The sequence below is a fragment of the Ascidiella aspersa genome, chromosome 2, assembly GCF_963924565.1.
Source record: "Ascidiella aspersa chromosome 2, kaAscAspe10.2, whole genome shotgun sequence".
NCBI classification, from domain to species: domain Eukaryota; kingdom Metazoa; phylum Chordata; class Ascidiacea; order Phlebobranchia; family Ascidiidae; genus Ascidiella; species Ascidiella aspersa.
This window is the reverse complement of record NC_139448.1, coordinates 10355618-10372645: the sequence shown is the minus strand read 5'-3', so window position 1 is coordinate 10372645 and position 17028 is coordinate 10355618. Positions and strand designations below refer to the sequence as shown.

The window sequence follows — 17028 nt, the reverse complement described above, 5'->3', positions numbered from 1 at the left end:
TAATTGATTAGGTAAAAAGAAAAAAAAAACAGTTCAATCGAGGTCCGAATAACTATATGGCACTGGACAAGTCACTATACTTTCTAGACTTCAAAAGAATTTGAAATGTGTGAACAAAAGTTATTACACTTTTAGCTTATTTACACTTTTAGGTCGTCGAACAAAAAAAGGTTCGGGATCTCTGGTATCTAGATAATTTTGATTTGGGGACATTGTTGTAAACAGCATATGGTTATTTTAACGGATCATTTTCGCACAAGTATTCGTGATAATTAACAAAAGTTCTACATCTTGATATGAAAAAATTCTAGCTTTGCCAACAACAACTAGAAATTGAAACCAAATCGCTAAACTGAGCAGAAACTAAACTTCGCCGTTACAGTCACCGTATATAGCTTACAACAATTTTGAAACAGACGGATGTTGACTGATGTTTCACCGTTGACTGCAAGCAACATCGTGAATAATAAATCAAAGGAAATCAGGGCGCCTTTGATGTGACAGGGCGTCGAAACAAGAGGTCTTTAGGGCTTACGAAGTATCAAAATATTTTTCCGAAGGAGAAATTCAGAAATATTCGCACGGTAAAACGCGAATCCGCAACATTATATACGAGTTATATCTTAGGATATTTAGCCAAACCAGTTTGGAAATGTGTTTCCTTAAGTATTTATTTGAAAACCATTTTTGTCAGTTATTAAATAATTATACATTACAATTACAAAGAGATACAGTTAATATATTTACAAATAACTATTCACTGATGGCAAGTTCACCTCTTCTTTGACACACATTTAAAGAATTATTATATTTTTGCGTTACATCCCACCTATTAGAACCCTCAACGAGATCCGATTCCCATAAAAAGTGCAGTGTTAGTAAGATGTGGGTTTTAAATTTTAAAACGTCATTCAGCGCCACCATTAAGTTTAATGTGTTTCGGCCTCACAGACGACCTTCCAAACCCGAGATGTTACAGGCGCCGGGCAAATAATATACGACTAATAGAACCGAGTTACATTATATCGCCTTTGATCGCACCAGTCGAAATGGCCGCCATAACCGGCGGACATTATCCCGCGCACCTGATGTTGACAATAAAGGCACCGACAGTCCGACAGGCTATCCAGTTGCGTGTAAACGTTCAAAAATCTTGTACCACAGTCACAACTGTGTTTCCGCGTTTAGAGAGAAGCGATGTGTCGCATTTTTTTTGGAAAGTATCGATCACATGACAGTCGCCTATATACCATACTACATGCAATCACGCATTATAGTTGGTGATTTTAAGTGGGATTTAACTCCAAAATGAAGGATTTGCTGTCCAAAAAACCAAGAACCCAAGTTATTAAAAAAAAATCTTGGATATGTAAATCATGCTCTCTACAAACATATAATGATTTCCAGAAAAACAGCCAAATATGTATATATTTCTTCCGGTTATGGTTTATACTTGAAGTGATTAGCCATCTACACACGTGTACGCGCATGTGTGCATAGCAAGTGTGGTGTTGGAGTTTTGCCAGCAGTTGCGCGCGACCGGTAATCGCCCCTTCGAACCTGGATCGGGTGTCGGCCAAAATCAACTCGGCGCTGTTTTCTAAATTCGCGAAACCGCGCAAGATCAAAGCGGAGATTAGCGACTTTTGGTCGGAAACGCGTCGGTGTCAAATCGGTTCGCCATGGACGCTTTATACTTGTAGCCGTTTGTAAGTGCCCAGCAAGGGAAACTTATACACAGCGTGGGAAAATGGAGAGGTAAATTAAGTGGTAAAGCCGAATGCCCTGTTTCGTCTTTAGTTAGGGTTACACCTGATTGCGGGTGGCTGTAACAAGGCTGGATAGCTAACCGTGGCGCTGATATTAGTATCCTACACCTCTTTCTTTGATGGTTCATCCACATACATGCCGCCTGATATTTAATCAGCACGAACGTCCCGGTTTAGAGATCAGCATATATTTGCAGGAATCAACTCCCGCATATTGCTTTGCGATGATCCAAGTCAATTTTATAATTTATCGAGTTTAAATCAGGGATGAAAGTACAATAATTTTCGCACTGGAACGCACGAAAACGTTCAGAGATGACGTCACAATGTTACGTTCTAACGAGGCGTCTAAAACAAGTAAGCTTATAGGAAACCTATAAGCAGTATAAGGTTATCGTTTAAAGTAGTGCACAAATATACAAAAAAATAACTCTTAGTTTAAATTCATGTAACGAGATGTTTGGATGACCTGGTGCAAAAGGGTCTTTGCTTGTTAACAAATAACGTATACAGCGAACCTGTAGCTATTCTTTAACCGAAACGCCGTTCCGGACCGATTTCACCACTGGTTTAAACTAAGAACAAGCCATTCCCTTTAACTGCAAATACGTTTCAAAACGATACATTTTGGCAGAAAAACAGTGGTGCGAATATAGCCAGGTGTAAAATACAACACATTCTTTATGCAGTTTCTTCACGAATGATCTAATTTGTTCCTCTCGTATCGCCTTTCAATCGCTCCATATACTTTGGCCCGTCGAACCTTAACCGAAACGTTTTCAGCGATGCAAATCGCCCAGTAATCGTCACCTACGAATCGTCCGGGCACCTGCAAGATGAATACGAGCATCCGAAGCCTGTTAACTTGCAAAATAACCGACTACATATTAGGGGTTTATCTCTAATCTAAAAGGCAAATGGAAAAGGTCGAAGCGGACCGGCTAAAGCGGGCTGTTATTAGGCCTGGTGTTAACAGGTGTTATGCATGGATGAGTTCGTTCCGTTTGCCGCAAGTTAGTGTTACAGTTCCACAAGCGAATCAAAAACGACGCGAGCTTTGAATCCGTCCGGAAACGACTGGAAGGTGAAATATGTGCGTCGCAAATACGCGGCAGATTCCGTAATCTGAGCGCTTACCGGTGTTTGGGCACGCTTATAGTTAAGCGGAACAAGTTCGCAACGGGTCGGATGGGACAGCTACTGCAGGGATAATACCACGAGCCCCCATTATATTCAAACTGATTTATTATTTTGGAGCATAATGGTTGTAGGTTGTAGTCAGACGTAATAAGAATATCAAAGCCCATACAGAAGTAGGTATCATTTTGAACGTTTCGAATAACTCTTTATTCATTTTCAACATCATAAGGAGTTATTAGAAACGTTAAAAATGATACCTACGTTTGTATGGGCTTTAATATTCTTATTACGCGATTTATTATTCTTTTAAGGTTTTTTTTTTTGACAAATGTGCTTCTTCGTTTTTCAGTAAAAGCTTGTTTAGTTTTTAACAACGGTCTTTGTCCCTGGTTGCAAAAAAATCTACAAGCTGTGAAAAGTCATTTGCATTTTATTAGTTTGGACCCTGACCCTGAAAACATTCTATCCACCAAGTGGTAAAGGAATTTCGGGCAACCGCATCTACGTCAGACGGGTTTGCACCAAGAAATATTACGTCACTGGGCCACTTTTGGTTCAAAAATAGCGCGCGTTACAAAAGCGATTTCGAATCGAAAAGCGTCGCGAAGCCGATTCTAACCTTTTCGATAATAATCGTCACTTCCGACGCAAACAATGTTTTGTCGCGCGGTCGCAACTTTCAAAGCGCCGGTTCTCGCCAAATGCCAACGCTTCCACTGCCAAGCGACCTTTAATGCGCGCAATCTGTGTCAACAAATACAGTAGCACATCGCGCAGGCGCGTTTCCCCTTGTCCCTTCGACTTCGGGCAATAAGTGTTTCGAATCAGGAAACCCGAACAGAACTTGGACTGCGTTTGAACCCGAATCAAAGACACCAAGTACACGGCCGACCGCCGACGTCTAGCATATACTACAGTTCCGGGCCCCGACAAGTTGGTTAAAAGGAGGGGATGGTGTAATCGGTTAAGATGCGAGCCTAATCCAGGTTCTTAAACCGAGCCCGTTTGGGCCACTGTCGTTTTTTGCCTTGCGAAGCATTTGAATAAACTTATGGCAAAGGTAAAACTCGCAATAGTTTGCTTTGTTTACAAAAAAGCCCTTGGGAGTCCTCATTCCTGTCCGGGATATCGATGGAAATACTGGCAGTTGCTCTGAACTGCTGTTGTTGTTACAGCGTTAAAAATCTTGGGTGATATCTTAAAAATAAATCGATAGTCCGTGAATGGGAAGTTTTTTGTTAAAAATCGGTGTTATTTTTAGTATTTATGTTAACAAAAACTGCGTAAAAATACTAACGTTTTAAGTATATACTTCACCAAAAAATCTCCCCCCCAAAAAAACACCAGTAAATGTCTTTCGAAATACTTAACCGCCGGTTTGGTTGGGTGTGAATATTCCAAATCTAGAAACAAAACCAGCCAATTCCCCCTCCGGAGTGTTGCTCAGACCACGCCCTCTGCGTAAACTTGTCGCAAGGAACCCATGGCGACATTTTGATTTGCAATATTCGTTGCACGCCTTTGTTGTGGCTTGCGCTGACGCTTTGAAAACATGAAAACTCCCAACGCGGAGCAATTTATCCGCGCTCATTGGCTTTCATAGCTCGTTGAACGCAATGCGAACAAGGTGTGTATTGCGTTTTTGTCAAGAAAAACAAAGACTCCTGCAGTTCATAGATCTTTTACCCTTAACCTATAGTAATCCACAAAACACGAAACAGTTTATTTAAAGGTTACACCTATAGTAACAGTTTCTTTAAAGGTGGCTTTTAAAGTGGGAGCTGCCATGTCGAAACAATATCCCCTAACGTTGCATTTAAAACAATGCTGCTTTTTAAAACAACTTGAGGCGTACTCCGTAGCCAAATTCAGCACTTTCCTATGCGTTTACCTGACAAAATACCACAATTGTTTGTTTAAATCTGTAATAACACGTACTGTAAGGCTTCCGACCAGTGGTGAAATTAAGCCAGAACGTTCCGAAATGGCATTCGGAAAAAATAATGTTCCCTGTTGCACCAGCCACACCACCATCTTCTTGGATGCATTTGAAATAATATTCCAGTTGCATATTTGTGCAATACGTCAAACAATAAACTCTGGTTTCCCAAAGTTACTTGTGACGTAACTTCGTGATGTCAATTTTTATGCATTCCGGTAAGAAAATATTTCATCGTTTCGGTGAATATTTTGTTTTACTTTCAATCCTGTGTCTAACATAGTCATGTTTTGAAAAACTTGCTAACATAAATTGAAAATTTAGTGAGATCTGTTTCTAACATAGTAGTGTTTACATTTGCCAGAAGAGCTCTACAAACCTGATAGTAGTGTTTTTTAAAACTTGCGAACAAAAATTGATTTTAGTGTGATCGAAAAACACCTTACCCGATTATATTGAATAAACCATAACAACAGTAAGTCTACCTGCTGCGATAGTTTCCCAGGTTATTAAACTATTACAGTTCGCGAAAAACCCCAACAATGGCCACGGTTGTTTGCCCGCGTCATTATTGCAACTCAAACTAGCAGGGATTATCAAACAGAAGTGCTGCTAGACAAATTTGCACAGTCGTGAAAAAGGACAACAATAGTCGAACGCGCGCGTTTCGTTTTGTCCCTCGCTTCCGCTTTTGCCGAATCGAATCGACTTCGATTTGTTTGCTCATTTGAACAACACGACGATCGTTGTTGTTGTGATTGTTTTGGTCAAATTGCCACTGCCGGCGGTAGGGAGGCGCGCTCTCGCTTCAAGCCAAACACTTCGATGAAGGGATTACTGTACTGGGATTATTACAAACGTTACAAAAACATTTGGAAGGCGCGTGGCGCTAATGAATAAATATACTGTTGTAATATACTGTTGTTTTTGTGGATGTGTCGTTGCGTTAAGATTATCAAGAAACGCCATGAAACGGTTAAATAACTCACTATAGTAATAGCGCGCCTTTTCGCTGTGTAACAATCGGTATTCAACTTGCGTATTACGTGTATACGAGATGATAAATAATCTTTTTTTGCTGCAATGCTATAAACAGCCTTTCCAAAGTCTATAGTTTTGTAGAAAGGTGGCGTTTTCCATATTCACAAGTGTTGTCAACGTTTACATTTTGCCAAAAAATTACACAACGCGAGCCAGCGAGCACGCACTCGGGCAGCGCAGGCTACTGGCTTAAACGGCTACCTTAGACTTGGTTTGTAAACAGACACCTCGCCGCACGAAAGGGACCCTGCTGGCCTCCTGCCTTCGTAAAAAAAAAACTTGTATCAGTAAACATTATAACGCTCTATAAAGCATAAATAAGTAATGGACTTATCAAGCTGGTCTGTTGCATAGTGGGATTCTGTTTCTTCGTTTTCCGGGCAAACGAAAGGTGGAGAGTGGCCAATCTCGAGGCGCCGGACAAGGCTGTTCATCGGTAAACTTGCATTATTATTTCATGGGCCTTTCCCGAGCCGTCGCGCAGCGTTAGAGACTGGTGCGTGGAAGTGATATAAATTCGATGAATAATTAAGCGGCGTTATGGGGGAGGGGTTGGGCGCCCTTCAAGGAACAGTTTCTTATCGTTCGCATATTTTGGGACAACACGTTATAGGGGGGCAAGACACGGACTGGAGGTCCTGGACGTTTCGCTTTGGGGGACTGACTTTTTTGCACCCCGGGGACAGCGGAATGGGGTGCTGGAAAGAGGGTTGTTATGATATTACACCCTACTGCCAAGTAGCCTGCTAAGGGTTAAGTAAAAGCTTTGTAAACTACCTTCAGAGACCCGAAACTGCTTCCGTGGTGTGCGTTTGTAACTCACAAGTATCCAAGAAAGAAGCTCTGCTTACAAAACAAACAAAAAAATCATCGGAATGCATACATATGTAGAAATAATGCTTCTATATAGAAATGTAATTTTTGGCTTTAATAGAAAAAAAAAACCTTTAGAAAGAAAAAAAGGTGTGCAAATATGCCATGCAGAGCGTTAAAAAAGAAAATAGAAAATGCAAAGAAAACTACCATAGATGTTGGTACAACATTTTTAACGCTTAAACAAACCTCTTCGTTTTCTTTTTTGAATCCATTTGAAAATTCAATTACGAACCACTGACAACCATGTAAACTCATGTGAATATTAAAACAAGAATAAATAGAAAGAACTGTATCACGTCAGGGAACACAGTTTGACATGTGGCGCAAAACTAATTTCATCTCCGACGCAAGGCTTCGTTTCACTGAAGATCGGTATGAACGTCTGACTGAGAAATTGGCTTTGGTCGTTTGCGATAAGTTTTTAAAAATAACGCGATATTGTCAGGCCTAAATGGTGAGACACAGTCGGAGAAATGAGAAAGCGATTAACTTGATTATTATCGGAGACGGTCACGGTCTCGATTAAAGTCGTCCAAAATGATAAATGAAAAACCCTTTCGGTATTCTAGCACATTAAAAAACTGCAAGCGATGCAAGTCATTTGCTTGTTTTAGCCACTGCCAGCGTATATTACTAGTAAAAAAATGCAACAATGAGGATAGGTATAAAGAAAAAAAAGAAATGATAAAGATTATTATTAAATGGCAGACCTAAAATGAATATATATATATATATAACCTGTATAGCGTAAAATATCGCGTTTATTTTGATGATCAAATAAACGCAAATTTTTCTTCAGGGTGTTGTTAATATTTTGAAGGTAGCCTTAAATTTCACCACAGTCGAAATCACAACGATGTATTTTGTTCAAATATATTGTGCATTTCTATTCTTGTTACTTTGGGATATATTTGATATTTGATTAATATTCAAATCTTGTTACGACTTGACAATTCGTACATACAGACTTGTTCAAAAACGCAAAATCGTTTAAAGGTCGAAACAGTTCCGAAAGGATGTGCCGAAGCGATAAAACACAAATAGGCAAACAAACTCGAGGCAACAATATTTGTCAATTTGCTGTTACATAAAACAACAACAACACTATAGGCCCAAAACAACTAACAAACAATCGAGGTCCGTTTCCTACTAGAGTCCTAATGATAAGTGTCCGTGGCGAACTTGGCCTCCATCGAGCAAACATTGGACATTGTCGTGCGCTTATACGGACAGATAAGCGGTCGTGTTTTGCTCGCAGCTAATTGCAAGCTCTAGTAGAGAGAGAGAGGGGAACGAGAGAAGCTAAGAAAAAAGAGGGCATGAAGCTAATTGTCGATTCTCTCCGTCTGACGCAACAATAGCCCCATTTTTTCTCGTCGGCGATCGCGTCGTTCAAATAGTCGAAGGTAAGTGACTTCAGGCCACATTCGATTCCGAGACAGGCACAGCGAGTATTCGAAAGCACATAGCTTTAATTCAAACCCGTTATCAAAAACAAAAGAATTAGGATATTACATCGTCGTGTATGCAATTTTGAGGGGCCGAGTTGATTATACAAAATCAAAACAGATATATACCAAGTGGAAAGCGAGGAAACAAAACAAGCAAAAAACGAACTGCTTCAAATATCGCGTTAAATGGCGAGCACAGGAAGACCAGTCGACCTGACCGAGGCTTCCCAAGCGGGACACATGCACAGCAGTAACAGCGGATTCACATCGTCAATGATGAGCGCAGCAGCAGCGGTAGCGGCCCAACAACACCAGCAGGCAGCTTCGACCAGCCGACCCGATTACCTGACCGCTTCCAACCCCGCCGCGGCCGCGCTTTTTCTTCGCGCCGCCGACAAGTACCCCCGGACGCCGAAGTGCGCCCGCTGCCGGAACCATGGGGTCGTGTCGGCCCTCAAGGGACACAAACGCTACTGCCGCTGGAAGGACTGCCTCTGCCCCAAGTGCACCCTCATCGCCGAGAGACAGCGCGTCATGGCCGCACAGGTTGGTGGATAAATTTTATTAATTTTGTTTTTAACTGTATAGGGTCTCTTTTAGCTAGCGAAAATTTGTTTTCGCAGGTAACTCTAATTATAATATTTACGCAGTTCTTTAAGCCGTAAAAACTCATTCTATGACCCTAAACGACTTTAAAACGCGCAAGTAAACTATAGAATGTCAAAAGAATATCATGAGTAAATATAGGTAACATTGTGAAACGGTTTGATATAACGTTTTAAAAAATGGTACGCGGTTTTAACCAACATGATTTCGATATATAAAGGAATTTAAAATGATTAGAACATACCGTTAGCATTTTTTTTAGTATTTAAACTGTTTAATGTTTAAGCCCGTAGTCCGACAAGTTAAATAGCTTTTTTAGTAAATTAAAAACATACATATATTTACTTATGCCTAAACCGTCAATTTTTTTACATTACGACGTTTTAAAATCAGCAATTTTTTTCTTGCCGAAGGCAAAAAGGCAAATACCTAACCATGGTATTTCGGGAGCATTACGTAAAGTCGACCATATTCTTGTAATATCGCAATTGCTCGTTGTTCGTGTTCGACGCACAATGGAAGAGGCGACGGGGGTACACAAAAGCTGTTTAATTTCTGGCCAAAATTATCGGTCGAGACGGCAACTCAATCGACACACAAATAAATGACATCATTATTTCGCCGGCTACAGCCCTACGACCCTTTGCTTGTTAGTCTGGAGAAGTACAGTGACGAACACGTTTCGCGTGTAATTGGTCGAATTTGAGCGAACCATCAAACGAGGGGTCACAACAATAATTAGCGATTTACATAACGACTCGTGTCGCGGTATTTGGACGTATATAGAAGTTGGGAGAATGTTTTGTGGAAATATGAGGTTACATTCTGCGCGCATTGGAATAATCGCGAGGCGTAAATGAGAAGCACCCTCTTACGCTAACACGCACTGTGTCACAGATTGTAAAGACTTAATTTGATTTCGATTTGTGGCAAAACATAGTGTGAAAATACAGTCGCTAAAAATCGCCGTCGTTTGTGTATGGTTACTCATTAAAAGCGAACCCAAATTGCTCGGGCATTTACATAAACGTTGCGAAAATGCGTTTAAACATATAACGCCCTATACACGTATTTGACAACGTTGCCTCGCGCCACGAAAAGAGCGCGAAAAATGTCGGCCATTGTTTGACTTAATTGCTGTTTGCATTCGCGGTGGCTGTAAGACAAGCGTTTACAAATGGCGCACAACAACTATAGTTACACGACGCGGCTCGGAAGCGGTTCCGAGAGTCGAACACCACGCGTCCGCGGCGCGGTATAAGCCGCTTAACTCCGCCCCGGGGGCCTTTTCGGGCCCGGGCGCTTGGCAAGGTGGAAATAATTCACACCTTTCTGTTGCGAGCGTGAGAAGCAAGCAAACTTCTGCGAGGCGTGCAAATGCAACTAATGGCATTTCGGGATTAACTTTTGTGGCGCGCTGCCCCTTACTATGGCGAGCAAGCGCTTAATTAACGACTTAACAAACAAATCGCGTGCAAGTTGGTCACATTTAAACTGCGAGAAACAATGCCGACTCGATCGTGCGTTTGTTTGAAGCGCGCGCGGCGTTTAAAAGAAAACAAGCGTGAAATCGTACGTTGGTAACGAGTAACGTTGACCCCCATTTTCAGCGTAAGCGTTGAACGCGCGACAAAAACCGCACAACGGATCGGGTGTTATGCTATCAAAATAAACGCCGCTGTATATGTGTACTTATATACGGTTTCGATTGTATAGGACTTCTCCCCGCAACATTTGTCGCACTTCTTGTTCGCCTATCCTGTGGGCACTTACAAATCGACGATAAACAACGGCCGATAACGCGCTTTCGTCAGCCCGATGTGTGCCTGTTTTGCCAGCTCTCTATGCGCGTGTACACAACGCGGCGTTGTGGGCCGATACAAATCACCACTCACAAAGCCGACGCGATTACGCAGGGCCCACCCAGGTGCCAAAAAAACGACCATCGGATTTGGGCGTTAATTCGCTTCATAACGAGTCGCCGAATTGTGTCAACCTCGCCGGCCAAAAAAATCTACGCGCCCCGTTCGTTGGTTGTCGTAATAAGCGGATTATAAACAGCGCGGCTAATAGACGCTTCGATGCACTTCGCAATTGACTCTGCATTATTGCGACTTCGATGCTTTTAGAGCCCAACGCTGTAGACCAGCAGTTAATTAATATGTGAAAATTTACTGCTGTTCAGTTAAGCGTGGCTCGCGGTTTGAAAGTTATCACTTTTGCGCTACGCTGCAAAAACAAAATGGCGGACGACGGCGAGCGTGGCGTTTACTGTCGCGCCGGGATTTTGTTATTTGCAGCCGGGAAATTACAGACGCTTGCCTTGCTAAATGTCACCTTATGTTAAAATGTAAATATTTAATCCTTTGCAAATTTTGGGAAAAATGTTTTCGTCAACTTAATTCTTAATATGAGAGACTATTTGTATGGTGTCGCTAATTAAATATGGCCGCCATATACCCGCCGCTTGTATAGTTACAATCAGTCATCACATCTCTAAAGGCAACATAGGTGTATAAATTCTCCCTAGCAAAACAAAACGTTATAAAACTTGCCTTTCCAATTTTTAGGTCGCACTCAGACGTCAGCAAGCGCAAGAGGAAAACGAGTCACGTGAGCTCCAGCTGCTCTACGGCGCCACCCAGGGGATGCAGGGCGGCCAGGGGGTTCCCCACATGCCCCCGGCCCCTGCCCCCTCCGCCCAGTCGGAGCTTTCCCCCGCCAGCAAAGAACACTTGGCTGCGATGCAGAGACAACAGCAGCAGCAGCAGCAGCAGCAGCAGCAGCAGCAGCAGCAGGGATACGAGGCCGAGGAAATGTCACCAGTCGGTAAGTTGATCGCTAAACGACCCCTTTTCAACTTTTTTTTCAATTATTTTATGATGTTGAAAAACGATTAGGGTCAATTTTTTGGATGTCGAAAAACGGTTCACGGTAAATTTTTTGGATGTTGAAAATCACATTCAATTTTTTTTTGAGTTTTTGTCGAAGAGCGCTGGATTTGGATTTGGTAGCGGCCTGATTGAGTGCTTGTGTCTTTCGATTGGATAGAAATTTATTTATTTGGGTTAAAATAGGAATCTCCGAATGTGAGGATTTTTTACCACTAAAGAAAAACTCTTGCTTTAAAATCAAAGCTTAACCGATTTTATTTACCAGTCTTAGAGTTTAAATAATATTATGATTTTTATTAAACCGTAGAATTAAAACCCAGTCGTTAAACCCCCGTGCCATTTGACACATCTTTACATGCATTTATTGGCTGTCAAACTAATTGCTCCACATTCGCGGTTTCATTGAAAAAATCGAAGCAAGATATTTTCCGCGACCAACATTAACCAGCAATGACGTCAGAACTATAAGGCGTTGCGTCAGCACTCGATCAAACCGATGTTAAGCCCGTGTCAGATCGAGCGGAATCGATAAAAAATGCTGCACGCGCGCGCTAGGTGGAATTACGTCACAAATGCAATTTACTGTTACGCGACAATGAGCAGCGGCGCTGGCAACACGCCCTAATCCAATCGTGATGACGTAGCAATGGAGGATTAAAATTAATTGCCCGACGGGCGAATGGGGCGTTTTGTTATGATTCGCACGAATCCTCATTATTATCGCATATTGATTGGGATTGAGGTGTGAAAACAGAAAATATCGGCTTAAAAGCTTTAATCCCTTGAGACGATAAACGAATCTACAGCAATGTTATGAATCTATGTTTTTTACAATTTCGCATTTCGCCTCTGACAACGTAAAAAACGAATTTCAAAAACAAGAGCCTAAAAGCCACACCTTTATTTAAATGCCCTGCAAGAATTACTTATGCCATTTTAACATTGTGCTTAAATAATATTAGCGAACAAGGACTTGCCCTAACGGTGTTTCACAACATATATAATACTTGAAAAATATATATATTAGAATATATCTTAGAAAATATTACGGTGTCGCAGGCGAGATCACATCACGCGAAAAATGAGTCTAAACGACTCAAACGTGCTTTTATAGATTTATTTTTTTTTGTTAAAGGGTTTTTATAAGCACCTTACATAATTTTATTACCAGTTATAATCACAAAGATTTATTCTACAGATTCCAAACGAGCTCGCCTCGAAATGCACAGCTCGAGCGGCAGCCCTCCTATGGTCAGCAACAGCGGATCCTTCCACCAGGTGTCACCCACCATCGCGCACCAGAGGTCATTCTCAAGGTCGCCGCGCACCGGTTCCGACGACGACGTCACGTCACCGACCCTGGTTCCGGCCGCGCGCCACAGCCCCACCGAGCGGCGAGAATGCGACGCCGGCTCCCCCCTCGTTAACAACGGCGCCAAGATGCCCTCACCCATTCGGGGAAGCCCCGGCGCCGAGGAAATGGCGCGTGAGAACGGAAGTGACGTCATATGCGGAGACGCCCTGCGCGCAAAGTAAGTTTTGCCGTTTGCTTATACTTGGAATAAATCTCAAACAATATGTTCAATTAAAAGCAGGCAAAATAGTATTTCGCTCTATTGTTTAACAAAAAACAATCGAACGAAGAAACAAACTTTAATTGAAGTTTAGAGAAAAATATTTATTTAGTAACGTTGTCCTGGCGTAGAAATTTTGACAGAAAAATAAAGTCTTATATTAGACAAAATTAAAAAACAAAAACAAAAAGTCTCGGTGAGAAAAAATAACAAAATAAAAAAAAATGCCTAAAAAGCCGATTAAATCCAATAGGAGCTGACTTGGTGTATAATATACTTTCCCTGTCTAATTGGTATAGTGTCACATAAAATATCTTTCAAATTGCTTTTAAAAGTTAAGTCTTTTCACATATGTAATACTTAATATTTTTTCGAATAACGTCCAATATTTACAATTTTTTTCTTCCTCAGATCAAATCTCGTGATGCTTTGCCGAATCTTCCCGAAAAAGAGCGCCGCCTACCTCGAGTCGGTTCTCAGATGCAACAATGGCGACGTTGTGAAAACTATCGAAAAGGTGAGTTGTAGAATATTGAAAATTTTTCTTCCATATATGCAACACCAAGTACATTGAAAGCAACGTGACGGGATCTATCAATTTTAGGATGGTGGCAGTCAGGCTATAATAACTTGATGTTATCGTATATCGCCCGCTTAAAGTCGTGACAAAACGTGAGCAAACATGTCGCTTTGTGTCCTTCTTGCATCGGTAGATTGTTACGCTTTGCACCGCAAAACAGCGCCTTGGCGAAAATGCATCATCCGCTAAATCTCCCATTTATCCACTGATAAACCGTTTGCGCTTCCTGACAAACGAGCACACTTTAAAGTTAAACACTGTCACATAGTTCTGGTATTGGTTCAGCTGTGTAATTTGCACGCAACCATTGGAAAGACGCCGTAGAAGCAAGCGATAGGTTAATAGGCTATAAAATTTGTTACATGCTAAGATGCATCCACAGCTTAAAACGGACGCAGTTAAAATGTGCCCGAATTAAAGAAAAAACGAACAATTTACAGTTATTTTCTGCAAATTTAATTGTGATGAGATCGTTTCGTAACCTGTGTTCTGTCTTTTCCGCGCCCAGGTGTTCAACTGTGAAGAAAGCGAACGAAGACAGCAAATACAGCAGCAACAACAACAGCATCAACAGCAGGTCGAGGGCCAGGCGCAAAAGAACAGGTCGCAATCGCGCAAGCGCACTCACGCGAACGCCTACGTCAGCCACGTCAGCAGTTCCACCCCGAACACAACTACAGGCTTCCCGGCCAATCCACTGGCCGCCATAACCGCTGCTGGAAATCTGAGTCCGGTCAACAACCTCCCTATCAGCCGCCTCACCCAGATCAGCCCCCACGGTGAGTTGACCAGTGAAAATCAATGATCGCGCTGACGGTTCGGTTGTTTGGTACGCGAATGTGCTGGACTTAATCGTCCGCGTAAAATTCTATTTGTAAAGTAAGGACGCAAAACATTTAAAAAAACGACAACGTGATTGTTGTATTTTACGCTTCAAGCCTTATCAATTGCGTAAACAATTAAATTACACGTACAAAAATATAGAATACAAATATGTTTCTTAAACAATTGACAACTGCATACTTTGGTTTCACTGCATTGTAAAACTTAACTGAATAAATTAAAATTGGACTTTATTAAAGTACTTTACAACTATACCCAAGTCTTAAACTCGATTTGAAGATCGCAATTAAACCCAACCCTTTTTTCGTAGGCGAACGATCCGAGAGCCCGGCCAGCATTGGATGCAGCAGCAGCGCGTCGCCCCCGACCCCCAACACCACCACCCAGGGTGCTTTCCCTAGTCACTTTCACCTCTCCGGGCTAATGGCCACCTCCCAGGCCTTCAAGTCGGCATTTCACCCACTCACCGTAGCAGCAGCCGACAGCAAACCGCCGCCGCCGCCCGCCAACTTCACCGGCGCCTTCAACTTCGCCCAGGACGCTATCGGCGCCGCGGCGGGCCAGCACGGCCCCGTGGCCCCGCAGAATCGCGCCCGAATCCCTGGACAAGTGTCACTGCCCGCTTTCGGTACCTTGTCGCCGTTCGCAGCGGCGGCCTACGGCGGCGCTCACCCTCGCAACATGCGTTTCGGTGTTTCCCCCTACGTGGCCGCGACCAGTTTCATGCCCAGCTTGGCCGCGGCCGCTGCGGCCGGCTTCGGCGCCGCCGGGCACCCCTCGGTCCAGGGCCTGGCCAAGGACTACACCTTCAGCGGCTTCATGCGCGGTATGAGCGCCATGGCGTACAACAAGGACAAGTTGCACAGCGCCGGTTTGAACGGACTTCCAAACGTTTACCGATTCGACTCTTCCGCTTCGGACGCTTCGTCCTGTTCCAGTGAGAAGTAAAGCGACCCTGAAGTCCAAGACCCCATATTTTTGTACACCTATATATTTACAGAAAAAACGAAAGCCATTTATGAAACCATCTGCCTAGATTTCTTTTTTTTATATAATTTCAGAACAGTTCAATGCTCTCCAGCCTATACAGTCTTATATATTTTTAATCTTTTTTAAAAGAAATGTTTGTTATCGACCCCCGGGCTGCCTGAATTCGACGTTAAGCCGTTTCTGTTATTTTTGTATCTTGGTTTTGGTGTGCTGTGGGACTATTGATTTAGTGTCCACGCCTGTGCGCGGTTGTCAAGGCCATCACGTATCTTATATACTTGTTATTATTTTGTATTTTGCAACGGATCTTCATTTCAACGCTGTGTTTTCTTGTCTTATATAAATTAAAATAAACGAGTTTACCTTGAAGCTGTTTAGTGTTGATTAAAACTGGTGTTGGGATTTGGTACATGATTCAAGAAAGGCACAAAAGCCTAAATTTTAGTACGATAAATGCAAAACTTTAGTGAGAGAACTAGAATTAATCGAAGTCTATGAAAGTTTGGTATAAAATACTTCTGTGACTGCAACAAATACCAAAACTGTCCGAAGCTATAAGAATCAGGTGATATCACCTTGACTGTTCTCCAGATCACAAAAAAATTCAATCTTCATGATTATTTATCTAAAGCTTTTTGAGAATCTTGTTTAGCCTATTCACTTTAGTTGGCAACAGGTGGGGATACTAAACCAGGGTTTCCATGGGGGTTTTGGATTTTTATATTGCTTGTTGCCATTAGGGTGACCAAAATATCACTTCCCGGTGCGATTATGAAACGATTAGGATTGCAAAATAACTTAAAGTAAATTGTCAAGTCATTTTACAGCAATGTCAACTTCAAATCAAGTTAGGAGAAAAAATAAAATGTTAATCTAATAAAATCAGTAACCTCGCCCGATCAAGGGCAATATATCAAATAAAATTAACAAAAAACATAAAACAAGCAAAGTGTTTTACGTATAACACTAAAGATAAATAAATAAATGTTTTAAAACCAATTTTAATAAAAACGCCTAATTTCAAACCAAATAGTTTGACAATGACGTCCAAGTCAATTCGTTTGTTGAAAAGACTCAAGTCAAATCATTTGAAAACAATGAATTAAGTGCGCCTAAGTCAAGTCATAAACTTGAGTCATGACAACACTGTAATTTACCAATAACCTTTTATTGAGTTCCAAGAAGTTTGGACTTTTGATCAAATATATATCCATGCAAAACAGCTTTTCAAAAATGTGCAAAACCTATTTTGAAAAGTATCAATTCATAAAATAAAATAGCAAACAAAATGGTTACTACAGTGCAACAAAATTCCTCGAAATTCG

The 17028-nt window shown here is 41.8% G+C and overlaps 1 protein-coding gene across 1 annotated transcript; it reads left to right on the top strand.

Moving 5' to 3' along the window:
* Positions 1 to 8219: 8219 nt before the first annotated feature.
* On the top strand, positions 8220 to 15960 carry LOC146163562 (uncharacterized). The gene is made up of 6 exons (XM_083380538.1): positions 8220 to 8762; positions 11393 to 11651; positions 12915 to 13248; positions 13702 to 13807; positions 14379 to 14649; positions 15024 to 15960. Exons 1-6 carry the CDS (start codon positions 8403 to 8405, stop codon positions 15659 to 15661), a joined length of 1968 nt encoding a protein of 655 aa, XP_083236664.1. The 5' UTR covers positions 8220 to 8402; the 3' UTR covers positions 15662 to 15960.
* The last annotated feature ends 1068 nt before the right edge of the window (positions 15961 to 17028 follow it).

Excerpts from the sequence above, each read along its gene's own strand:
- LOC146163562 (XM_083380538.1), top strand. The coding sequence starts at position 8,403 with ATGGCGAGCACAGGAAGACCAGTCGACCTGACCGAGGCTTCCCAAGCG. Across the intron at positions 11,652-12,914 it reads CGAGGAAATGTCACCAGTCG|ATTCCAAACGAGCTCGCCTC; the intron begins GTAAGTTGATCG and ends TTTATTCTACAG. Across the intron at positions 14,650-15,023 it reads CACCCAGATCAGCCCCCACG|GCGAACGATCCGAGAGCCCG; the intron begins GTGAGTTGACCA and ends CTTTTTTCGTAG.